At 42.7% G+C, this 20,551-nt stretch overlaps 1 protein-coding gene across 1 annotated transcript in view; it reads right to left on the reverse strand.

The window, feature by feature from the left end:
- The window catches only part of Crim1 (cysteine rich transmembrane BMP regulator 1), a gene marked incomplete at its 5' end in the record, with an annotated part of 180,500 nt that overhangs the window by 134,985 nt on the left and 24,964 nt on the right, over positions 1-20,551 (reverse strand). Inside the window, one exon of the mRNA XM_027426062.1 lies at positions 6,207-6,380. Coding sequence (XP_027281863.1) covers positions 6,207-6,380 — 174 coding nt within the window. The remainder of the gene's footprint in view (positions 1-6,206; positions 6,381-20,551) is intronic.

Consider the following 20,551-nt stretch of genomic DNA (forward strand, 5'->3'; position numbering starts at 1 on the left):
GTGCGTGCGTGCGTGCGTGCGTGTGTGTGTGTGTGTGTGTGTGTGTGTGTGTGTGTGTGTGTGTGTAAGACAACTTGCAGGAGTCAGTTCCCTCCTTCCACCACATGGGTCCTGAGGATGAAACTCAGATCAAGCTTGGCAGCTGGTATCCTTACCCACTGAGCCATCTTGCAGCCCATTAACAACAGTAACAGGCAAAATGCCCCCACTACATTTAAGCTTCTTTTAGCATTTACTTGGAAGGAATCTTTAATTGCCTAGTGAGACCACTGTGCATTGATATTTAAAGTAAAACAATCTGAAGCATACCCTTTATTTGGAAAAACAAGGAAAAGTTGCTCAAAGTTGGTCTGGTGACTAAAGACACAATGTTCTCTCGGGGCAGTATAACAGATCTGTTTCTCTGGGGAGGGAAGTAGATCTGTACAAACAGGCTCTCCTCCTCAATGTGGGGGAAGCCAGTGGGAGCCCTTTCTGCTGGGGCTTGTGGGCCATGCACAGTCCCTGTTGTAGGTGAGTCCTGGCGAGTCAAGAGCTCTGAGAAAAACCAGAGACCAAGCCCTCCCTGTGGATGAAGCCCAGGAGGGAACGAGCAGGGGAGAAGAACGGGGCTTCTACCGTCCCTGTGCTTATGTGACCGGACAGCAGCCTTCTTACTGCATCTGGAAGTGTCTCCATAAGTGGTTCTAAGGGTCAGAGAAGCAGGGGAAAATTCTGAGTGCTGCCTCACAGGAGGAATGAAAATTAACTCAATGCCCCTCATCATGTTACCTCACTTTTCTGAGGGTATTCTCTGTGAGGACTCCCCTACTTCTGCCTCACATATACTTTTCAAAATAAATTTTAAGAAGGTTCTATGAAAGCACACAGTACGATACTGCTTTCCAAATACCAGTTAATTTTTGTTTAGTGACAAACATTACAAATGACACCAAGAGCCAAGAGTCCTGATGAGGCCACAGAGCACAGCTTGTGCTGTCGTCAAGAGACCATGAGAAAGGATAACCATCAGAAATAAAATCTGACCTTGGAGCCCGACCCTGCAGGGGGAAAATGTGGAGGAAAATGTCAAAAAACTAAAAATGAGTTAGAAAGATATCATTTCCTCAGACAGAACTGAAATGATAGATTTAGTTAAAAGTCAATGCTCTGACAAACAAAACAAAAACAAACAACCAAACAAAAACAGAATAGAAGGCAGCTATCTATCCCTGTGTCAAAATCAGGCTGGCTTCTTCAGAGACTAGCACCATCCAACACAAAAAACCAAAGTTCCACTTGTTTTAAGCAGTGGCAGGAAAATACATACATATAGGAAACTCCGTATAAACTAACTGTGTCGGAGGGCACTTACCACACATCTTATGTTAAGAAATGAAATTCAAACTTCCCCAGTATGATACGATTTATGCTCCTGCACCGGTAAAGCCAGCCAGAAGTTGTCCTTCACTAAAGGTACAGCAGAGTGGACCGGGGAAGTCAGAGGTGCACGCTCAGCACCTCCTGCATGACCAGGCAAAGGAAGGAAGGCGCCAGGGCTGAGCAGTGGCTCTAGGCAAAGGGAACAGCAGGTTCCCTGCAGGTACAGTTATGAGTGCTGGCAGAGGGGAGGCCTCTTCTGCATCCTGATGGTCTATGACCATAATCCTGCCGTCACCTCCCTTCCAGTCATTTCCTTATCTCAGGGCTTCTGCTTTGAACCAGCCCCCTTCTGAGGATGGGCTGGCCAGCTCTAATGCAAACAGTCCTACAAACTTAAGGAAAGGAAAAAAAGCAACTGAGCCAATCAGTTAAAATCACATATTCCACTTTGCCACTCTGGTGCCAACCATCGTGTATGAGTTTTCTCTTGGTTAAGAGCAGCTGTGACTAGGACTCCCCGACTCTGGCACCACTTTCACTGCACAGGTCCTTTCACATCACTTCCGGTGTGCTAACAACCATCCTTTCTCCTTTATTAAGCTCGTTCCTGTTACATTAGTCTTCCTAAAAAATGCTCCATGTGCTCACATCACCGACAGACCCCAAAGTGACGGAGGATGCCACATTCTCATCACCTTAATCTCCACTTCATACACCCTCCCCCCTCCCTCCTGAGTTTTAGGTTCATCACACATATCTTCCCTTGATGCTCCACGGAGACCTCAAACACAGCAAAACAAACTGGAGGAACTTCTCAACCTATCTCCCAAGGAGCTGCTCTCATTGCAAGCCACACTTAAAAAATGACCCCTGTGTATAACTTTTGTATCAGCTCCCTAAAACCTATCTTGACCATCATCCACTAATCATTTATTCTGGCAATCATCCTCCCAAACCTGGGAGTTTCCCCCGGCTTTATCCCTTTCCCTTCACACCCTCCAACAAACTTGCCGATTCAACCAATTCCAAGTCCTCCTGTCAATACCATCTTTTCTGCCAAGCTTGCTTTCACACTCTCACTTGTGTAGAACTAGTTACTCAAGGAATTTCTCAGAGCTAAACTCAGTTCCCAGTTCCTCCATTAAACCTCCTTTCCCAGCAGTTTATTAGTCCACTCAGTACAAGGCAGTGATACAACACACCGCAGGTCAATACACAACTGCTCTCCTTCCTTCAATCAGTGAGAGTGTACATGCCATTTAACATTACTCCTCAGTACTTGTAGCTAAAAGTCAAGGATGGATTTCTAAAGTCCCTTGTCTCTGCCTCCGTTTTTGCGATGCTCCCCGTGCAATGACAAATGTGCTGTATAACCCACACTATTCTAGAAGCTCATGTAATGTGTGACGGAGAAGCCTGTTTACGAATTCAGTTTATAGATCGCTCTTTAGCCAAGCAGTGTGACCTGGGATGTTTCCCCACCGTCTCCTAATGGAGTCATTCCTCTTCCTCAAGAGGTCTTTTCTTAGGGGGACTTCCCTCCCCTCTGTAGAAAACAGAGCTTGTTCCCTTGAAGTGTGTACATTCAGATTATATCTCAATGCAATGTTATCGCACTCATCTGCAACACTTCCTGGTGCCTTCTTCTACTACTGTTTATTATTAATTGTCATACTGTCCCCGGGGTCCACTGCAGCTCAGATGTGATCTCCCACCTATAGTGATCCTATTCCTGGAATAATTCTTCAGTCTCCTTATCTTTGTTTCCTATTAGCTACCTGCATAAAACCTTGCTTTTATTGACCGCTTTTCCTAGTGCAAATCACAGAGATTGCAGTTAAAAAAAAACTGCATTCTTTAGTTCAGGTTGTACTCAGTTCTAAAATCCACCATTATCCAAACAGACTTTACCTTCCATTGTTGTGGAATGTTATCTTAAGTATGCAAAAATGTGCTATAGTTGTTTATGCTGTGGAATATTACTTTAACTGTGTAAAGGTGTGTTAACTTTTGTTCATGCTACATATGTCTAACTATGTAAAGATGTGTTGCATTTGTTTCACTCTGTCTGCCTAAGGTACCTGATTGGTCTAATAAAGAGCTGAATGCCAATAGCTAGGCAGAGAAAGGATAGGCAGGGCTGTTGGTCAGAGAGAACAAATAGGAGAAATCTAGGCTAAAAAAGGAAGAACAAGAGAAGGAGGAGGCACGGGGCAAGGCAGCTGCTAACCAGACACAAGAAGCAGTGAATGTAAGTTATCCAGAGAGAGAAGGTAAAAAGTTCCAAGGCAAAAGATAGATAAAGAGAAACAGAAATGAGTCTAAGCTAGGCCAAACGTTCAAACTAGTAAGTCTCTGTGTCATGATTTGGGAGGTGGTTGGTAGCCCAAAAGAAAAATGCTTGTATACTTTATCATATCTTAAGCTATAATTCTAGGTTATTCTTTCTCGACCATAAGATAACCACTTCGTTCCAACTATCAAGCTTCTATCACTCTTAATGCTTAATTATACATAAGTCCAAAATCATCTTTAAGTTTTACATATTGTTAAAAATGAGGGATTTTCTTTTCAAAATAATTCCTCAGAAAAGGGAAATCCCCCAATCTCAAGTTCTTGAAATGATCTCAAAAATTACAGAATGCCTTATTTTGAATAACAAAGCACTTAACCCTCAATGACCTCAATCAATTCTACCTTTGGATTATAGAAGGCCTTCTGACAAAAATTAGCCTAATTTTTTTTAAGTGAAGGAAATTATCTAGATATAGCCATTACTGTGGGGATGATCTCAATGTAAGAGATGGCAGGTGTCACAAACAGCCACTGTAGAATCGCCTTTTCAAGGTCATTACACAAGTCATGAACAAATGCCTAATTCAATATATACAAAAGTGTCCTAATGGTATGTGAACAGCAGGTCTGTTGACATAACTTTCTTACTGAACCCACTACATCTCACACCACCTAGAGGGCTGTGAGGAGGCCATGCTCAGGAGCAGGGAATCCTGGAATGAAGCAGTTCTGTAAATATGAGAACAGCAAAGAGTTATGGAATGAATCTGCTGTATTATTTCATATAATCAGATTCTTGAAATGTGGATACATCCGCTGGTTGTTTAAATAGTCATGTAACCAAATCAGCTACAACCCTAGGTTTTTACATGATGGTTAATCTTGTTATTTACTATATGTGGAAACTCCAATTAACAATGCACAAACTTAAGGAGTGGAGTGAATGTTATTTACGACTCTGTAGTTCTAACACTTGGTCAGGTTGGGCAGAGAAGTGAGCCCACAGAATCAACTAAGCAGGACTCATAGGGGCTCACAGAGACTGAAGCAACAGTCATGAACCTTATGAGGTCTGACCTAGGTCCTCTGTATATGCCTTATAGCTGTATAGCTTAGCGTTCTTGTGCTGACCAGTGGGAGTGGGGGTGTCTTTGACTCTTGCCTGCACTTGGGACCCTTTTCTTCCTACTGGGTTACCTTGTCCAACTTTGATAAGAGGGGATTTGCCCAGTTTTATTGTAACTTGTTATGCTGTGCTTGGTTGGTATCCCTGTTCTTTTTTTAAAGGGAAACGGAGGAATAGTGGATCTGGGGGAGAGGCGGGGTGGGGGAGTACCGGGAAGAGTGATGGGAGGGTAACTGTGGCGAGAATGTGATGCCTAAGAGAATAAATAAATAAATAAATAAATAAATAAATAAATAAATAAATAAATATAAATAAGAAGCTGGTAGCAAAGTCCTTGCCAATCATTCATAAGGCCCTGCCTGGGTTCAATTACCTGTACCACAAAATACTAGTAGTACTAATAATTCATATTCCATTTCTATTATTTTCTACCATATTCTCTCAATGACTAGTAGTTATGATAAATACAAAGAGCAGTATTATTTTATAGGTTATTATAAATGCCCTATTATTTACAGCAGCTTAATAAATCCAATACATTGTAAATGTAATACATTCCAGAAACTTCAGTCCTACTCCATGGCCCCAGGGGCTTGATTTCTGGAGGCTGAAATCCTTGTTATTCCAAACTGCATGTTTTGTCATTCTTAGAATCATAACATTCCTAACACTTTTCCTCTTATTTCTCCCAAGAAGAACCCTGGGCTGACGGAGAACTCAGTGCCAGTCTAGTCAGGCAGAGTTCACATCCAGGTCTCCCCCTCTCCTCTCAGTTTTTGTTGTGAACTCCAGTGCTAAGCTCTGGGTACTTCTCTTGGGATTTCCAGGTTTACAATATATTTTCAAGTTATCAATTGCTTTTTATAGGTTGTATTACAAACAGAAAAAAATTCTGGACCATATTAGTGTAATTTTCTTGTTCCTTTAATGTAATTTCTGACTTCTCTCCAGAGGTAAAATGTCTCACAATCCATTCATACCTGCCAGATTCTGGCCCCTGGCAAAACTAACCTTAGCTTTCACAATGTAAAGGCACACTTCTGTCCTGTGACACGCTCTTCCCTTCTGCCAGACGAGCCATCTTTCTAATTAGGAGAGCACCACGCTAGGGACAATCAGGCAGAATGGACCCGGTGATAACAGATGCTGATCCCAAGCACACCACTCAGGAAATCATCCATTATGCAGAGGTGACCTAGGCCAGCTGGCACAAGGAACCCTGCTCACAAAATGACAGCACACTACCCCATACTTCTGGGAAACACATACACCTCGGATCATATTGGTGCTTGATACACTTTACTACGAATCTCTGGACTCTTTAAGGTTGCTCTTGCCTTTGGAGGCTCCCGTGCTATCACTGCTCAGAGTCTCTCAAGGCTGAGGCTTACCAACGGACAGGTATCGAACAACCCATGCTTACCTTCAATCCTCTTTAAAGCGGAAAGACACATATCCTTCCTTGGGAACTCGAAGGGATTGTTGCAGGTTCGGATGGTGTCACATTCACATTTCCCATTGATGATATTGCAGCCCGAGATAAGATTTTCATTGCATGGTTCAAAACCGAGCAGCTGGTCTTCATCCCAGTCCTCATCTGTAAAACAATTATGCAGAGAATGGTTTGCTCACTGCTTCATCCACAATTACACAGAGAATGGTTTGCTCACTGCTTCATTCACAATTACACAGAGAACGGTTTGCTCACTGCTTCATTCACAATTACACAGAGAACGGTTTGCTCACTGCTTCATTCACAATTACACAGAGAATGGTTTGCTCACTGCTTCAGTCACAATTACACAGAGAACGGTTTGCTCACTGCTTCATCCAAAGGCTTTGAGATCAAACACAGGCTGGGATGTCAAGATGAGCATCCAACTATGAGGCCTTCATTTGCGAAAGGCAGTTTGGGCTGAAAATGTACACATGAATGCAACACAACCTCCTCTTAGTCAAAGGGAAGCCTGAAATACAGCTACATGTGTAGAAATTAAACAGTCACATACACAATCATTTATGATCAAAATTCATGACTCCTATGTGCCACACACCAAATAAGATCCCTAAAAATACCTAATTGGGGGAAACAAGGTTTGGGAGATAGCTCAGTCAATAAAGCACACTCAGGAGGACCCAAGATAGCCAAGTGTGTTGTTATTATAATCCCAGTACTGAGGACGAAGTGAGGAGAGGGTCCCTGGGAGTTGCTAGCCAATCAATTTAGCTGAATGGGTGAATTCCACAGTCCACAGACCCTTTCTCAGAAAAAAAAATAAAAAAAGGATGGATGGATACTGTCTGAGTAATGACTTCAAGGTTGTTCTCTGTTCCATATGCATAGGCTGCAACACACACACACACACACTCTTAAATTTTTAAACAAAGCTTCAACTTTTCCACATTCGCTAGAAGTATATATGAGCTCCTTTTGCCAATCTCAAAAGAAAAAGTAGGTTAACTTTTTCCTTACTGTAGATCACAATACACCAAGACAGCTAACAAACATCAAACATCAGATGCCACTGAGAGAAAGGAATGAGAACCAATGGAGGAGATCCCTTTCATGGTATTTTGGGATCCACCACTAGCACCCAACACTACCTACAACAGAGCTGATGATGACCGAAACACAAAAGAGCCACAACCCAGTGAGAGAACAGAGGTCATGACAGTCAGAAGTTGAGACCAATTCAGGTGCTTGTCATGGGATGGAACAGATGGTAATAAAACAGGTCCTAAAGCCAGCCATAGGTCTGGGGAGATGGCCCAGGGGTTAAGAGAAAATACTGCTTTTCTATTCCCAGCACTCATATTGGGCAGCTAACAATCTCCGTTAATTCCATTTCTAGGAGCTCTGATACCGACTTCTGGCCTCCATCAATATCTGCCCTCATGTGGACACACCCATACAAGTACACATAATTAAAATTAGTAAGAATTAAAGTCTTTAAAACCAGCCAGTTCAGGAAAATGCAACAAACATGAGAAACACTAGTTAGGTTCTGCTCTTAACAGCATGCCTTCTAATTCAAATACCTTGTTACAGAATAGCACAGTACCCCCTACAGATGCCGGGCCCCTGAGTCTCCCCTCTTCACCTTATCTTTAACAGACCCTATCATACCTGCATGGGGACTAACTGCTGGACGGCAAACATGTTTCTGATAACGGTATCTAGGAAGAATTTTCCAAAGTGCTTGGACTTAAGAGTACTTACACTGTTGTTCACACTAAAAATGCCATCTTAAGACAGTATCACCCAGCTGAGGTGTGTGGCTCTACAGCAGAGTGCTGGCCTCGAGGTTGTGAGACCTTGACATGACTCCGTAGCATGAGGTGTGGAGGAGCTATGTTCTCATAGAAGATAAGCAGCTATGGTTTCTTACATAACTAACACTTCTGGTGTCATCACTCAGTGCACACGTTAGACAAGATTACTCTCCCTTTCTGAAATCATTTCTTGCCAAGGAATCTTGAGAAAAGAAACCACAAGCTACAGAGCTTCAGGTGGTTCTTCGAGATGGCAAAAGAGGAATCTGTGCTGATTCTAGATGAGGCTCACTTAATGTAATCAGTGCCTCAGCTTTGACTGTCTCTTGGTTTCGAAGTTGAAGCAGACACCCAAGTGATGTGTCTTTATAATCTCTTCTCTTACTTAGCCTGCACCAGGGAAATAATACCCACTCATACAAAGGCATGCTTCGTGGTGATCAAAATCACTCAAATACCCTGAAAACCAGAAAAGACACCAAACAACTCCAGTCAGAAGAAAAAAAGAAAAAAAAAAAAAAGTCATCTGTCCTCGGGTACGACACTGAAATGTTTTCTCGTCTCTGTGCAGCTGTTGATGTGCTACCAGGACAGCCTTGGTACAGTTCAGTGAAACTTGCAGAGCACTTTTTGTGACTGCATATTCAAGTGTGCAATGCAGAGGCGGTTTAATCCTAAGAATTTCTAAACTTCTAAGTAACTCATAAAAGATTTGAGCCACTCCAAAGACCACCGTATGTTTCCCCTCTTTTTCTTTTCTTTTTTAATGAAAGGATATCCCAATTACTGATTTAACAAATATGTGCAGTGTTTCCAAATTAAGTTGCTTCTTCCACAATCATTCTTCCCACAAAACATGGCACGTTTACATTATACCGTTACCCCCCCCCAGGGAAGGGGGGCTACCACCCAGTCCTCTACTGTCTCCCTACCACTATTCCCTTGACCTTCTAACCTCATTTCCCACACGTTTACTTCCGTTGTCTTTCTAAAACAGCCAAGGGTACTCAGTGGCTCTCTTTTGCCAGGCATCAAAGTCCACACATTACTGTTGAACATGGCATTCTTCATGATACGGTTTGCACCTATTTCCAGACCCCTCTTAGTGATCACCTCACAGCTTTCTCCCCTGTGTGCACTGACATTCTCACTTCAACCCTGTGACTGTTCCCAGGGATTTGTGTTTCTACCTAGAAGACAGGCTTGCTTTCTGTTTCAGGGTGACTCTTACTGATTCTCTGAGACTTGCATCAATGTAACCTCTATTGAGAAGTCTTCTCCAATGCCCAGGAGAAGGAGCTGCTCCGTCTCCCATCTATCTGCAAGCATGTGCACAGGTTCTCTCATTGAGGTTTTTATCTAAGTTAGATTTCTCCAATGGGCCAGAGATCTAACTGTCAGGAACCGGGGAAAAAATACAACCATCAATTTCCTTAACCTCAGCACATAGCACAGATTGTGTGTGTGTGTGTGTGTGTGTGTGTGTGTGTGTGTGTGTAGCTTATTATAAAACAGATACATGATGTCACAAGAAAAAGTGTGTTTCATGATGATATATACAAAAACACTTTTAAGCAGATCTTATTTTTAAAAGCTTGTCATGAGGTAGTCTCTGACTAGGAATCATCTGCCATCACTCTCTCAGTCCAGCTCTCAGACAGTGACCATTTAACCACCTGGTGGGCATTACCATCCTTCCAAGAAACCCATTCTCAGAGCCAAGCTGCTCTTGCTAGCAAATGCTGCTCTCCTGTGCTCACGCAGGAAGACCAACTGCCCTGAATTCAGACTCAGAACTAAGGCAGCAGCCCTCCATGAAGCCCCTGATTCTGCATTGCTTTGTTTCTCAGCCAAAGTGTCTTGGCTGCGGCACAGGCTGCACCTATAGTTCCACAGTTAAGGCTGCTGCTCCCTTGGGATGTCACTGGCACCCATTATTACATCAGCCTGGAAGAGGCTCTCTGAAGCCAACAATATCTTCCATCTATTTCTCGACTTTGCTGAAAGGGAACCTTTCAATTCTCTGGCCCCACCTAATCAATACTTTGTTTTTCTTTTTGGCAAGCAGTTCCCTTAGCAACGGTTGTTTTATAGGCTTGAGAACAGCATGCTTCTAAGACAAACGCTTTTACAGTTTTCTATTACAGAACATTATACTTTAAAATAACTTAACAGAAAATCAACAGGGACTGAAAACAAAATTTGATTAGATCACAAAGCTAATCAAGTCTGAGACGATTTGAACCCAATGCTGGTTGAGTCTTTCCTATCCTAATCCTTGAAACCAAAAATGTTTCAAATGTCAGAGTTTTGTTTTATAAATAAAATATCTAAAATATCACTGTATCAGTGCTCAGGAACCCTTGCACTTCATTCAGAGTATTTCAGAGAGCAGGATCAGGATGATCTATGGACAGCGCTACATAGTGTTTGGTGAATTCTCTTTGCAGATATGTACACAGCAAAGCATCTGACTTTTGACACAGTTCCTGGCTTCTCTTTGGGCTGGTCAGAACAAAACTATAGAGTCAAGATGGGGGTACTGCTTCTTATTTATAACAAGTCTTTTTTTTTCCCCCTGGCATTCTACATGGGACAAGATGTAGTCTCCTAGACAGAAGGATCAACAGATACTATTGCAAATGTATTTTAAAGCTGGTTATCTACAAGATAACGAATCAGGGTGTTAATTAGTTTTCCTAACTGTAGGAGAAACCTAATGTTGTGTACAAATTCAAAGGGCTGAGTTTCCAAGTGTGTCCAAGTACGTGAGTATATCTAAATGCCAACAGGACACCCCCATCAGGGTTTTACCTGGGAATTCCATGCTTTTTTCCTCCAGATAGCCACATTTTGGTGTGCAGAATTCCCCTCTAATATACATCTCATACCACCATCCTATCGCACAGAACTAGTGAGATGAAGAGTTGAAAATTAATACAATAAATAACCTTACTTTCAGTTAAGAGCCTCCTCAGGGGGAGATTTTTTTTTTAATCTTATTTAACTGTTGAATTATTTACTGTGCAGCACAATACAAGGTTGTAAAAGGGAAGACTCACTAAAAGTCTAGTGCTATAACCTCTATTTGGACCAAGATGCTTTCTACTTGGCATTGTTGTGGTCAAATGGATACTGAGGGGAGAAAGACAAATACAAATTCAGTATTATTATATAGACAGTTGTGATCTTGTGTGCCATTTGAATGGTCTTGGGGACTTTAGACATCTGAAACCCACACTTTAAGAACTTCCCTTCTGATGCATGGCTTTGCCCTGCTGGTTTCCAAGTCAAACAGCAGGAGATGCAAGACTAAAAGCCAACAGTGAACCAGGCATACCTCTTAACGTCATCACTGAGCCAGATAAATGCTTCTTTTGGTAGTTTCAAAGCAAAATGTTCCCCTGAGGAGCATGTACTCAAATACACAGTTCCTAGCTGGCAGGCACTGTTTAGGAAGGTTATCCAGGGGTGTGGCCTTGATGAATTAAGTATGTCACTGGGGGCCAGGCTTTGAGAGTTTAAAAGCTTGCCCTACTTCCTGGTCTTTCTCTCTGCTTCATGTCTGCAGTTGAATATGTGATCTCTTCCTGCTTCCTGCTCTGGCTGTCCGCTGCCACACCACACACACCTTACTGACTCTCCCTGTGAATCCATAAGGCCAAAGAAACTCTGCTATATAATGCTTTTGTCCTGGGATTACATCACAGCAAGAGAAACCTGACTAGTATGCTTCTCCAATGCAATCACACTAACATGGGATTTGTAAGTGACAAATGTCCACATAAAAAACAAAAGCCATACTTGTTCATGGGATCTTTTTCTAGGATGTTAATGTTATGAAAAACAAAACAAACAAAAAACAGAAGCACGTTATTTGGGATCTCTTTTAAAAAATCAGAGTAAAAGTGTCAACAACACGTAACCTAGTTTATATTCCTTCATTTAGTACAAAAAAAGGGGGGGGGGTTTCCCCTACTGGCTAAATTTCTTCTACATGAAGCCACCTAGAAAGGTTGCCAGCAAAAATAAAAAAGCGGAAGAAACTTTGGCATGTAGTTTTAAAAAAGAAAGAAATACGGAAGTAGAGGAAGAAATGACTCTTGGATCTTGTGTTTAATTCTGACAAAAATCGGACTCCATCATAAACAACCACCTATCTTCAGGCTCCAAGTTCTGAAGGAAGCAAAATAATTCTGGGCTTGTGTAAAAACTGCCAGGTATCCAGGGCCAAGCCATGGACAGTTTACACCTGTGTCGATATGTTCATTCAAGTTCATATAGTTTACATTTATCCCCTAAGCACATGGCTTGCTAGGTTTTAAGTGACATCCCTTAACCCTGTTTTTTCTTTTTTTTTCAATAGCTCTTGTAGTTTTAGTACAGCAGGCAACTTTGCAGAATGTAAATGGCTTCCTTATTTAATATAGAACACGTGTTAGTATTGTAAAAACACTGCCCCCTATTTATTTCTTCCTGGACTGCCTTTCTGCTCCGTAGTATCTAATTATATTCTGGAGGGTGTCTATAATGGCCTTCCTCCACATCTGATACACAAGATCTGAAATACGAAGCCTTCCATGCGGAGCATAGAGAGGAAGAGCCAAGCAGAGGGATGGGTGGAAGACTCATACAAGAAGTCTGGGAGGCCCTGAACTCCAGGTCTAAGAGGAACTAGAGCTCTCCTCTACACCATATGGGATGCTCCAAGAATTCATTGTGAACCTGCTAGTCTGACTAATCCAGGATTCAATTTCTCTGCTCACCAAAGTATTCTTCCTTCTGGAAATAGAACATTTCAGGTATGACAACACTTACTAGATAGAGGGCTGTGCTAATACTGAATTCTGCCTTCTTGAAGGTTGAAGACATTTGTACACTCAGAGCCTCACATTTTCTATGTAGTCCCTGCTCAGGTTAATGGAGTTTCCTCCAAACTAAGAGATAGCTGCACCCCATTAGGGAGCAGTCCACTTACCAGAGATATGCTAGAGCAGATATTTAAAAGCAAGAAACAAACTCACGGTACATGCTCAGAAGCTCACTGTGATGGAATTCTGTTGGCAGAGGAGAGGCGTCTGGGAATATAGATCAAATTAATTCTTCAGCTGTTCACATATCCCTGTGGCTATGGTAAGATGCAAATAGCTAATACTGGTATCTCTTTCCACGCCAGCCTAGAAATCCCAGTGTAAGGTCCAAATGCTGCTCTGTGCAGCCCCGGCTCCCAGCTGGCTGTTATCAGGCATTCCGTTCTGCTCCAGGAGGAATCTAATGCAGTGAGCGTTCATTCTCTCTGCTCTGGGCTTAAAGCCTATGTTCCAGAAGCCAGTGCTTCCCTCTCAATTTCTTTCTTGGGCTGTAATCAGTGCAAAGCAGGAAGGTCATGTTTGTGGTTGTCAGTAGAAAGAACTTCTGCTATACAATTTTGCTTTGCAGACATTTGGGCAAAATGAAACTGCTAGGTGTATTTCACTATACACTAGAGTGGACAAAAGCAGAGTCCCTAAATCAATGGTAATACTAAAATACTCCCAAGAATATTTGCTCAAGATGGAAAGGGACTTAACTACGTAATGGGCAACAACACTGATTCCTATTGTGTCTCAGTGATGAATTCAATGAAAATGAGCAATACAGTTAACTAGATCATTTTATTATATATTTATTAGTAAGTACATGGTCCTACCTCATGCACTACTCATCAGATGCTTTTGCAATGCCACTAACAGGAGGGCCAGAAATGAAGTGCAAATGTAAATGGACTCATTCTTTCTATACTTCAATCACAGATTCTTCAAGCAGATACTGGTTATCTATTGTGTGTGCCAACTGAGCCAGGTACTAATGCCCTGTGATGTCGGGAAAAGGGTCTATACTATCTATCATTCAAATCTAAGTCATATAACAAGTATGTGGAGATAGTGTGGGAAATCTATGGGAAGAATGATTTCCTTTCTGACTTCAGAATGCTGGTGAAGAATACTGAGGAGGTTTAAGAGAAGATAAGTCTTGATTCTAGGAGCAAAGATTTCAAAATCTAGGAGCAAAGATTTCAAAAACAAGAAAAACACAAAAACAAAAAACTGGAAGAGAGGACAGAAAGCCTGGTGCCAACCAACACACTGCAGAGCCCTCCACAACTCTGTTTAAACTAAGAATTACCCTAAATTACACAGGGACAAAGAGACTAAGACAGATGGGGTGTTGTTGCAGAGAGGGTCCTAGCCCAAGTGACCACAACCTTGGCTCTGACACTGGTTCCTGCGAGGACCCTTCTTCATTTAGCTCTCCGGGCTCTGAAATTTTAATGACTAAAAACGGGGTGGAATGGATAATTCAGGAGGTCCCTTTAGACTTTACTCTCAAGTTTCTTTAGAGAGTCTGGCAACACTGTTGGAATTGTGCAATACTAAAAATTTATGGAGGATAGTGCCACAGAATTATGTAGCTGTGGAAGTCATAATTTAAATAAGTAGTTTCCTACTAAGACCAGTTGAGTTTTGAAAACTAGTAAGTTTCAAAGCATGTATTAAGTAAGGTGAACTATGGATGCAGCCATCACTGTGATGTCTAATAAAACATGAAACTCCATGTATATCTAGCCCCAAAGACTATCAATTATCAAATGCTCTGTTGTCTAAAACTACTAAGTCTTGGCTAAGGGGAAACCATCTTGGGGAAGGATCTAATATTTTGTTTCATCTCTTCATCAAGATTCCCTAAAAGCCCTCAGCTGTCTCTCATGTGTCCCAGTGTTTGATCTTCCTACAGAGGTACTTTTGTGTAAGTAACACCCATTGAGAGGCATTATGAGAAGAGCCCCAAGCTTCTTAAGGACATGTTAGTTGCAAACAATGGCCTATAAAAAGTCCAACATCTGGCCATTCAAGTCCTTGGCATGGAGCACAAAGTCTATTTAGACTAACCCCAACACATATCTTCAGCCTCTGGTCTTTCACATGCCCCATTCCTCCAGCAACAGAGTGGTGCCTGTTCTTCAGTTAGCCACACTGCTTTCAACTCCATGACTTTGCACAACAGCTCTGCTTACTCTTCACAGAAAACTCCCATGAACTCCCAAAGCATCCTCTGTGATGCATTGCCTGCACCAAGGCTGCACCTCTTAAACCTCCCCAAACAGCATCACCAAATGGAGCTTACCAGGGACATGCTCATTCAACCACCACAGTGACTTCTGTGACACAGCTGTGTCATTACTGAGCTATCTTAGGATCCAGCAAATAGCAACTTTGCAAAAACCAGTGTCTGCAAAAGGGATAGGGACAGAAGACAGGAGGATTCGAGTGTGTTGCAAGATGAAGAAAGCTACCTATGACTGAGAAGCATCTTTGGATTCCAGGCTTTTAATTTGAAAAAATGAATACAAACTCTAGTTTTCTTTTAATCTCCACACTGTAAGAATCAAGGCTTCTGTGTATCAATATTTATGACATTTTGAATGAGTGAATGAACATAATACACTTCATCCATTTCAGAGAGATAATAACAAATAATAAACTCGTAGTTTCCTTTTTGCCATTTCTGCATATCATAACATTAGATAATGTGACACTAGTTAATGCTTTTTGCTAAAAAGGCACTTGTTCACATGAATAATGCACAGAACTGTTTTATAAATATTAATGGATGCTGCTAGCCTCACATCTGTTAGTCAAATAACCAATAGCAAACCGGAAGACAAGGTATGAGAATTGCACTCATCCAAAGGTGTGAACGACTACAGTGAAAAATGCCACTGGATCCTTAAGCAAGAACAACAACAACAACAAAAAATGACATGATCCTCTGAAAGGAAGCCCTTTGGATAATTTAAATTTTTTGTCACAGAAGCTGAACAGTCAGCAGAGATTAGTGAAGCACATTTCACCCCCTGATAACAGCCAACACTAGGTGAGCAACTGCTATGTGCCTGTGAACAGACTAAGGGCCTCACCAGGATTAACTCACTTGGCTGAGGCGAGGATTGAGCCACCTAGGTCTGAACCCATGCAGATTATATCCCAAGCAAGGAGAAGACTTAAGAACACAGGGGAGTGAACTGAACACAAGGTGAGCACAATCTCAAGTTCACTGTTTGCTAAAGTCCTGAGATCTTCTTGAAACAGGTCAGGAATGCTAGAGTCCTGAGATCTTCTTGAAACAGGTCAGGAATGCCATTGACTTTCAGTCTGGTGAGGCCAATCTCCAGGGAACATGACCTTAAGGCCCACTGCTGAGGGTCCCTCAATCACTGGGAATGGGCAGACACACCTTGTAGCCAAGACAAACAATCCGTCAGCAAACCTTTGCAACCATCAGAAGGACGGAAAAAAATCTAAGCATATAAACATGATCTCAACTCTTCTACCCTCTAAGGAACAAGGGTTTCTTTGTGAGAACGAACAATGCTTCCATATCCAGCAAGACTCCTGAAGGGCATATAATGACTTTTTAAAGGTGTAATGATCTATAAGTAGCATTAAGGAATGCTTTCAGGATAATAACTTTCTGAATTTGGTCAGCATGTATTGTAAGAAATGTCTTCACTTATCAACTTAAGCCTGCTGTGAACTTCACCTTACTAATGTCTGCATACTTCAAGATCTGTCAAGTGGAAGACGATCATCAAAAGAGTGATACTCCGACAATGACACTCTTCTTCAGAGAAGTACCTTCCCTAAAACTCTCATTTGAAAATCTAAACCTTTGGGATTGGAGAGGATAGCTCACAGGTAGAACACTTGCCTACCATGAACAAGCCCTTGGGCTCAACTCTCCACACTGGCTACTATTTATGAGAAGAGTGGTGTGGTAAATTAAAAACAAGAACTTGGCTGACAGCCATAGATTGTTAGGAAACTCCAGCAGTTGGAGGACTGTCTGACACAGTGACTTTAAAGACAGCCCATCCTTCAAGTTTGCCCTGGGTTCAAGTTTGCCCAGCAAGAAGCAAATGCAGACTATGGGACAATGGAAAAGACGCTGGCCTCCGACATGTTGAGCAACAAATATTCACATCTTGGCGGGAACTGTGGTTTATACAGCATTGATGTAACCCCTAAATCATAAGTGCAACTGATCATATGAGTGAGTACAATAGAAAAAGGCTTTAAAAAATTCTTAAGTCCATGTTTGAGACACATATTTGCACATTTCTCAAAACCGTAGGAGTTTCCTCCAGGTAACAGCTTAATCTCTAAACATAATGGGCACCCAGCTCAAAGTCAAGGTTTAGTGGGGGGGGGGGACGGTTCTCAGTGACTGCACACACAGGACCTAAGTCTTTACTGGCTCTCCCTGCCTGTGGGGTCAGACAGACAAATGAGGACTATGCCCTGCTTCAGCTGACCTTCCAACAACCGAAGCCCTCGCCTCCTGCCCTTAGGAGATGACTGTAGCCTCAGGTCCCACCCTGGCACTTGAGTTCTAGCCTTGAAACATCCACCTCGGTGTGTGCATGGTTCACACCCTCCCTCCTCGGGTCTGAGATGGGCATCAACTTTGTGGCAAGACTTTCCCTTAATTGTGTTATTTAAACACACCAGCCCAGCTAGCATCTCCACAGTCCCTGTCCACTTCCAGGGTTTATCTACCATTTCTTTCTTTACCACAAAGCTTTAAATGGGTAGGGACTTTTGCCTGTCTCCATCTCTGTATCTGTAGCAGAATTCGACACAAGTAGGTCCTCCAGAAATATTTCCTGAATGAGTCAATTCCAGGGGCTTCTGTAGATACCATTCCCTCTTTTTGAGAAGACTTTCACCTCCTCTTCATCTAGACAGCTGCAACCCAGTCTAGCTTAACTGGCTTCAAAATGTGTGTGATTTTCTCCACAACCCCATCTAGCATATCCATCCACAACCCCCCCCACCCCCACCCCGCCACCCCAAATCATTCCAGCTGCTGCTTTGCTGTCTTAGCTGCCTTCTTCATTTCTAGACTTGTCCCATGTGGAACTGATGGACAGCACATAGTGAGGCTACAAAAACCACTTGCTGAGTGATGTAAGAGAATGGTATGTCTGGGTAGGTGACCAGCCAGGAGGGGGAATTCCCTCCTACAGCTACTACACTGGGGGAAAAAAAGGCACAACTTTCAAATCCTCCTGGAGGTCTCCAAGAGTCGGGGATGTTCTATTCACTACAGGCACATTCATATTTAATATCATGAGATGCAAAATAAATAAACTTTACAGTAATTAGGCCTTCTGGGGCAAGATGGTAATTTTCAGGTATTTTAAACTATAGCAGTGTCAAGGAATGAAGTTCATACATTTTTGTATTTCTAATTAGAACATATGCATGCGTGAGCATGCACTCGCAGAGAATAACTAGTCTGCTTCAAATGAAATGTAAACAAAAAGTGTGAATCACCCAATTCTTCTCCCACATGCTACTAAAGTACGCATTCCCATATGCAGTTGGGTAGGTGGCTGTTTCAAAACCCAACTTCTTCCATGGTATTCTATTTAAAGTCAGTCTTCAGCATTGTGAAGAAAACCAGGAGGGAATTATTCAAATCACAAGACTCACAACCTGGGGAGCTAGATTTACCCTAACTCCCACCCAAAGGTTGAAAAAAAATCACTTAATATTTTTGCTAAGTACAGTAGAGGCTTCAAGAATGAATCAATGTTTTAGGTACATAAAGGAAGAACAAAACTGGCAAACTTTCCAACGGGCATTCTAATCAAATCCACACCCTGGCTAGCTAACTGTAAGGATCACTAGTGTCCACCAAATGATCAGGGAGACTCGGTAAAGTGCATCTGTGTACTCTACACAGGCACCTGAAATAGTCCTCAAGACTTCTGTTGGTTCTGAATTTCCAAGTTTATGGCAAGGGTTATGCTCTCAGGCAGACTAGAGATGCACACCTCAAATCATGAGATTCTGGCATTCTTGTATCTGCTCCCTTCTTGCAGCAGCTAAGTTGAGTAAGGGGCCTTCTATATACACCTGGCTTGCACAGCTACCGCATTAAACCCTGAACCTAATAACCAAGACATTTTGAGTTAGCAACATCGCAGCTCACTAGTCCCAGTGCTTTGCACAATGTCATGTGAGATGAAGGGAAGGGAGATAGTCCCCTCCCTTCACACAGATGCAGAATAACCATGGGGCACTGGTTACCATTCAAGACAACCTTGGGCTAAGGAAGAGTTAACTTCCTAGGCACAGAGATTCCAGCTGCAGAGGAAACCCAACTCCTTCAAATCCACAGGCAATAGGATGTGTCTACTCCAAAGCAGGTGTTTCGCAAACAGACTCAGCCATAATTTCTACTCCTTTCACAAAAGCACAGGATTTAATTTTAAGTACCTCTAACGAAAATTCTGGCTCACGTTCCCAGCAAATCGTACTGCAGTTTGGAAACAGTATAATTAGCACACGACTAGAACAGGGTTTATATGAATTCCCCACCAAAGAACTCAATTTTCCTACAGAGTGGTAATAAGCTGCGGCTGGGCAGAGCAGGGGCATCATCACCCTGAGGTTTGTAGGTTTGTCCAGAAAACCTTTTCTTTTCTTTCTTTTTTGAGACAGAGTTTCTCTGTCTAGCCCTGGAACTCACTCTGTAGACCAGGCTGGCCTCAAACTCAGAGATCTGCCTGCCTCTGCCTCCCAAGTGCTGGGATTAAAGGCATGTGCCACCATCATCTGGTCAGAAAACCTTTTCTAAGAGAGGTGACTGTCCCCAGTGTGGTCCATTAGTAATAGAAAAGAGAGACAGATGAGTAACAATTAACCTCAATGTTCCTCCATTCCCATCACTAACCTAACACACCATTTGTCAAATAGGGTCTGCTCTGCTCTAAGAAATGTGATGCATGTTCTTTTGAGGTGGGGGAGAGTAGGGGGACACAGGGGGACTTTCCTACCTTCTAACACCTTCCGTTTCTGAAATGAGAAATGTGTTCGGTCTGTACAGTCATCCAACACCCGTTTTCCATCCGTCCTTTCAACATCTACAACTTCAACTCCCTGTGCATTCTTGTATTCTTTACCTCAAATCCCTTCCTCATTACCCCACCTTCTGTGACGGCTTACTCACCCCAAGCCAGCTCTGCTGAAGGTTCAACATCCACCTCATCTGAAGAAAAACACACCTGTTCCTGCCTGTCAGCCCTCTGGTGCAAGCAGCCTTCTGGGCTACTTTGGGGGTGGGGGAGTTAATCCACCCTGTGTTTCCTTTCCCTCCATCCCACCCCAAGGCCACGGGGCAAGCCTTCCCACTCCCAATTCCTTCCTGTTTCCCAGGCCAGGTCCATCCAGGACACCCAACTGCCAGGGGTCAGAGTGCCACATTCCAGTGGCTTCACACCACCACAGGGAGGGCTCCAGATTCCTTCATGGGGGGTGGGGGCAGGGCAGGGAGGCTGGAGTTAAAAGTTCACCAGGGGCCAATTCAGCCCACTGTGCTCTGTTTGGGACAACACCATGAGGGCAAGACGGGTATCGGGGCCCTAAGAACTCCTTCCACAATGGACAA

Source organism: Cricetulus griseus, chromosome 7 (assembly GCF_003668045.3).
Source record: "Cricetulus griseus strain 17A/GY chromosome 7, alternate assembly CriGri-PICRH-1.0, whole genome shotgun sequence".
Classification (NCBI taxonomy): domain Eukaryota; kingdom Metazoa; phylum Chordata; class Mammalia; order Rodentia; family Cricetidae; genus Cricetulus; species Cricetulus griseus.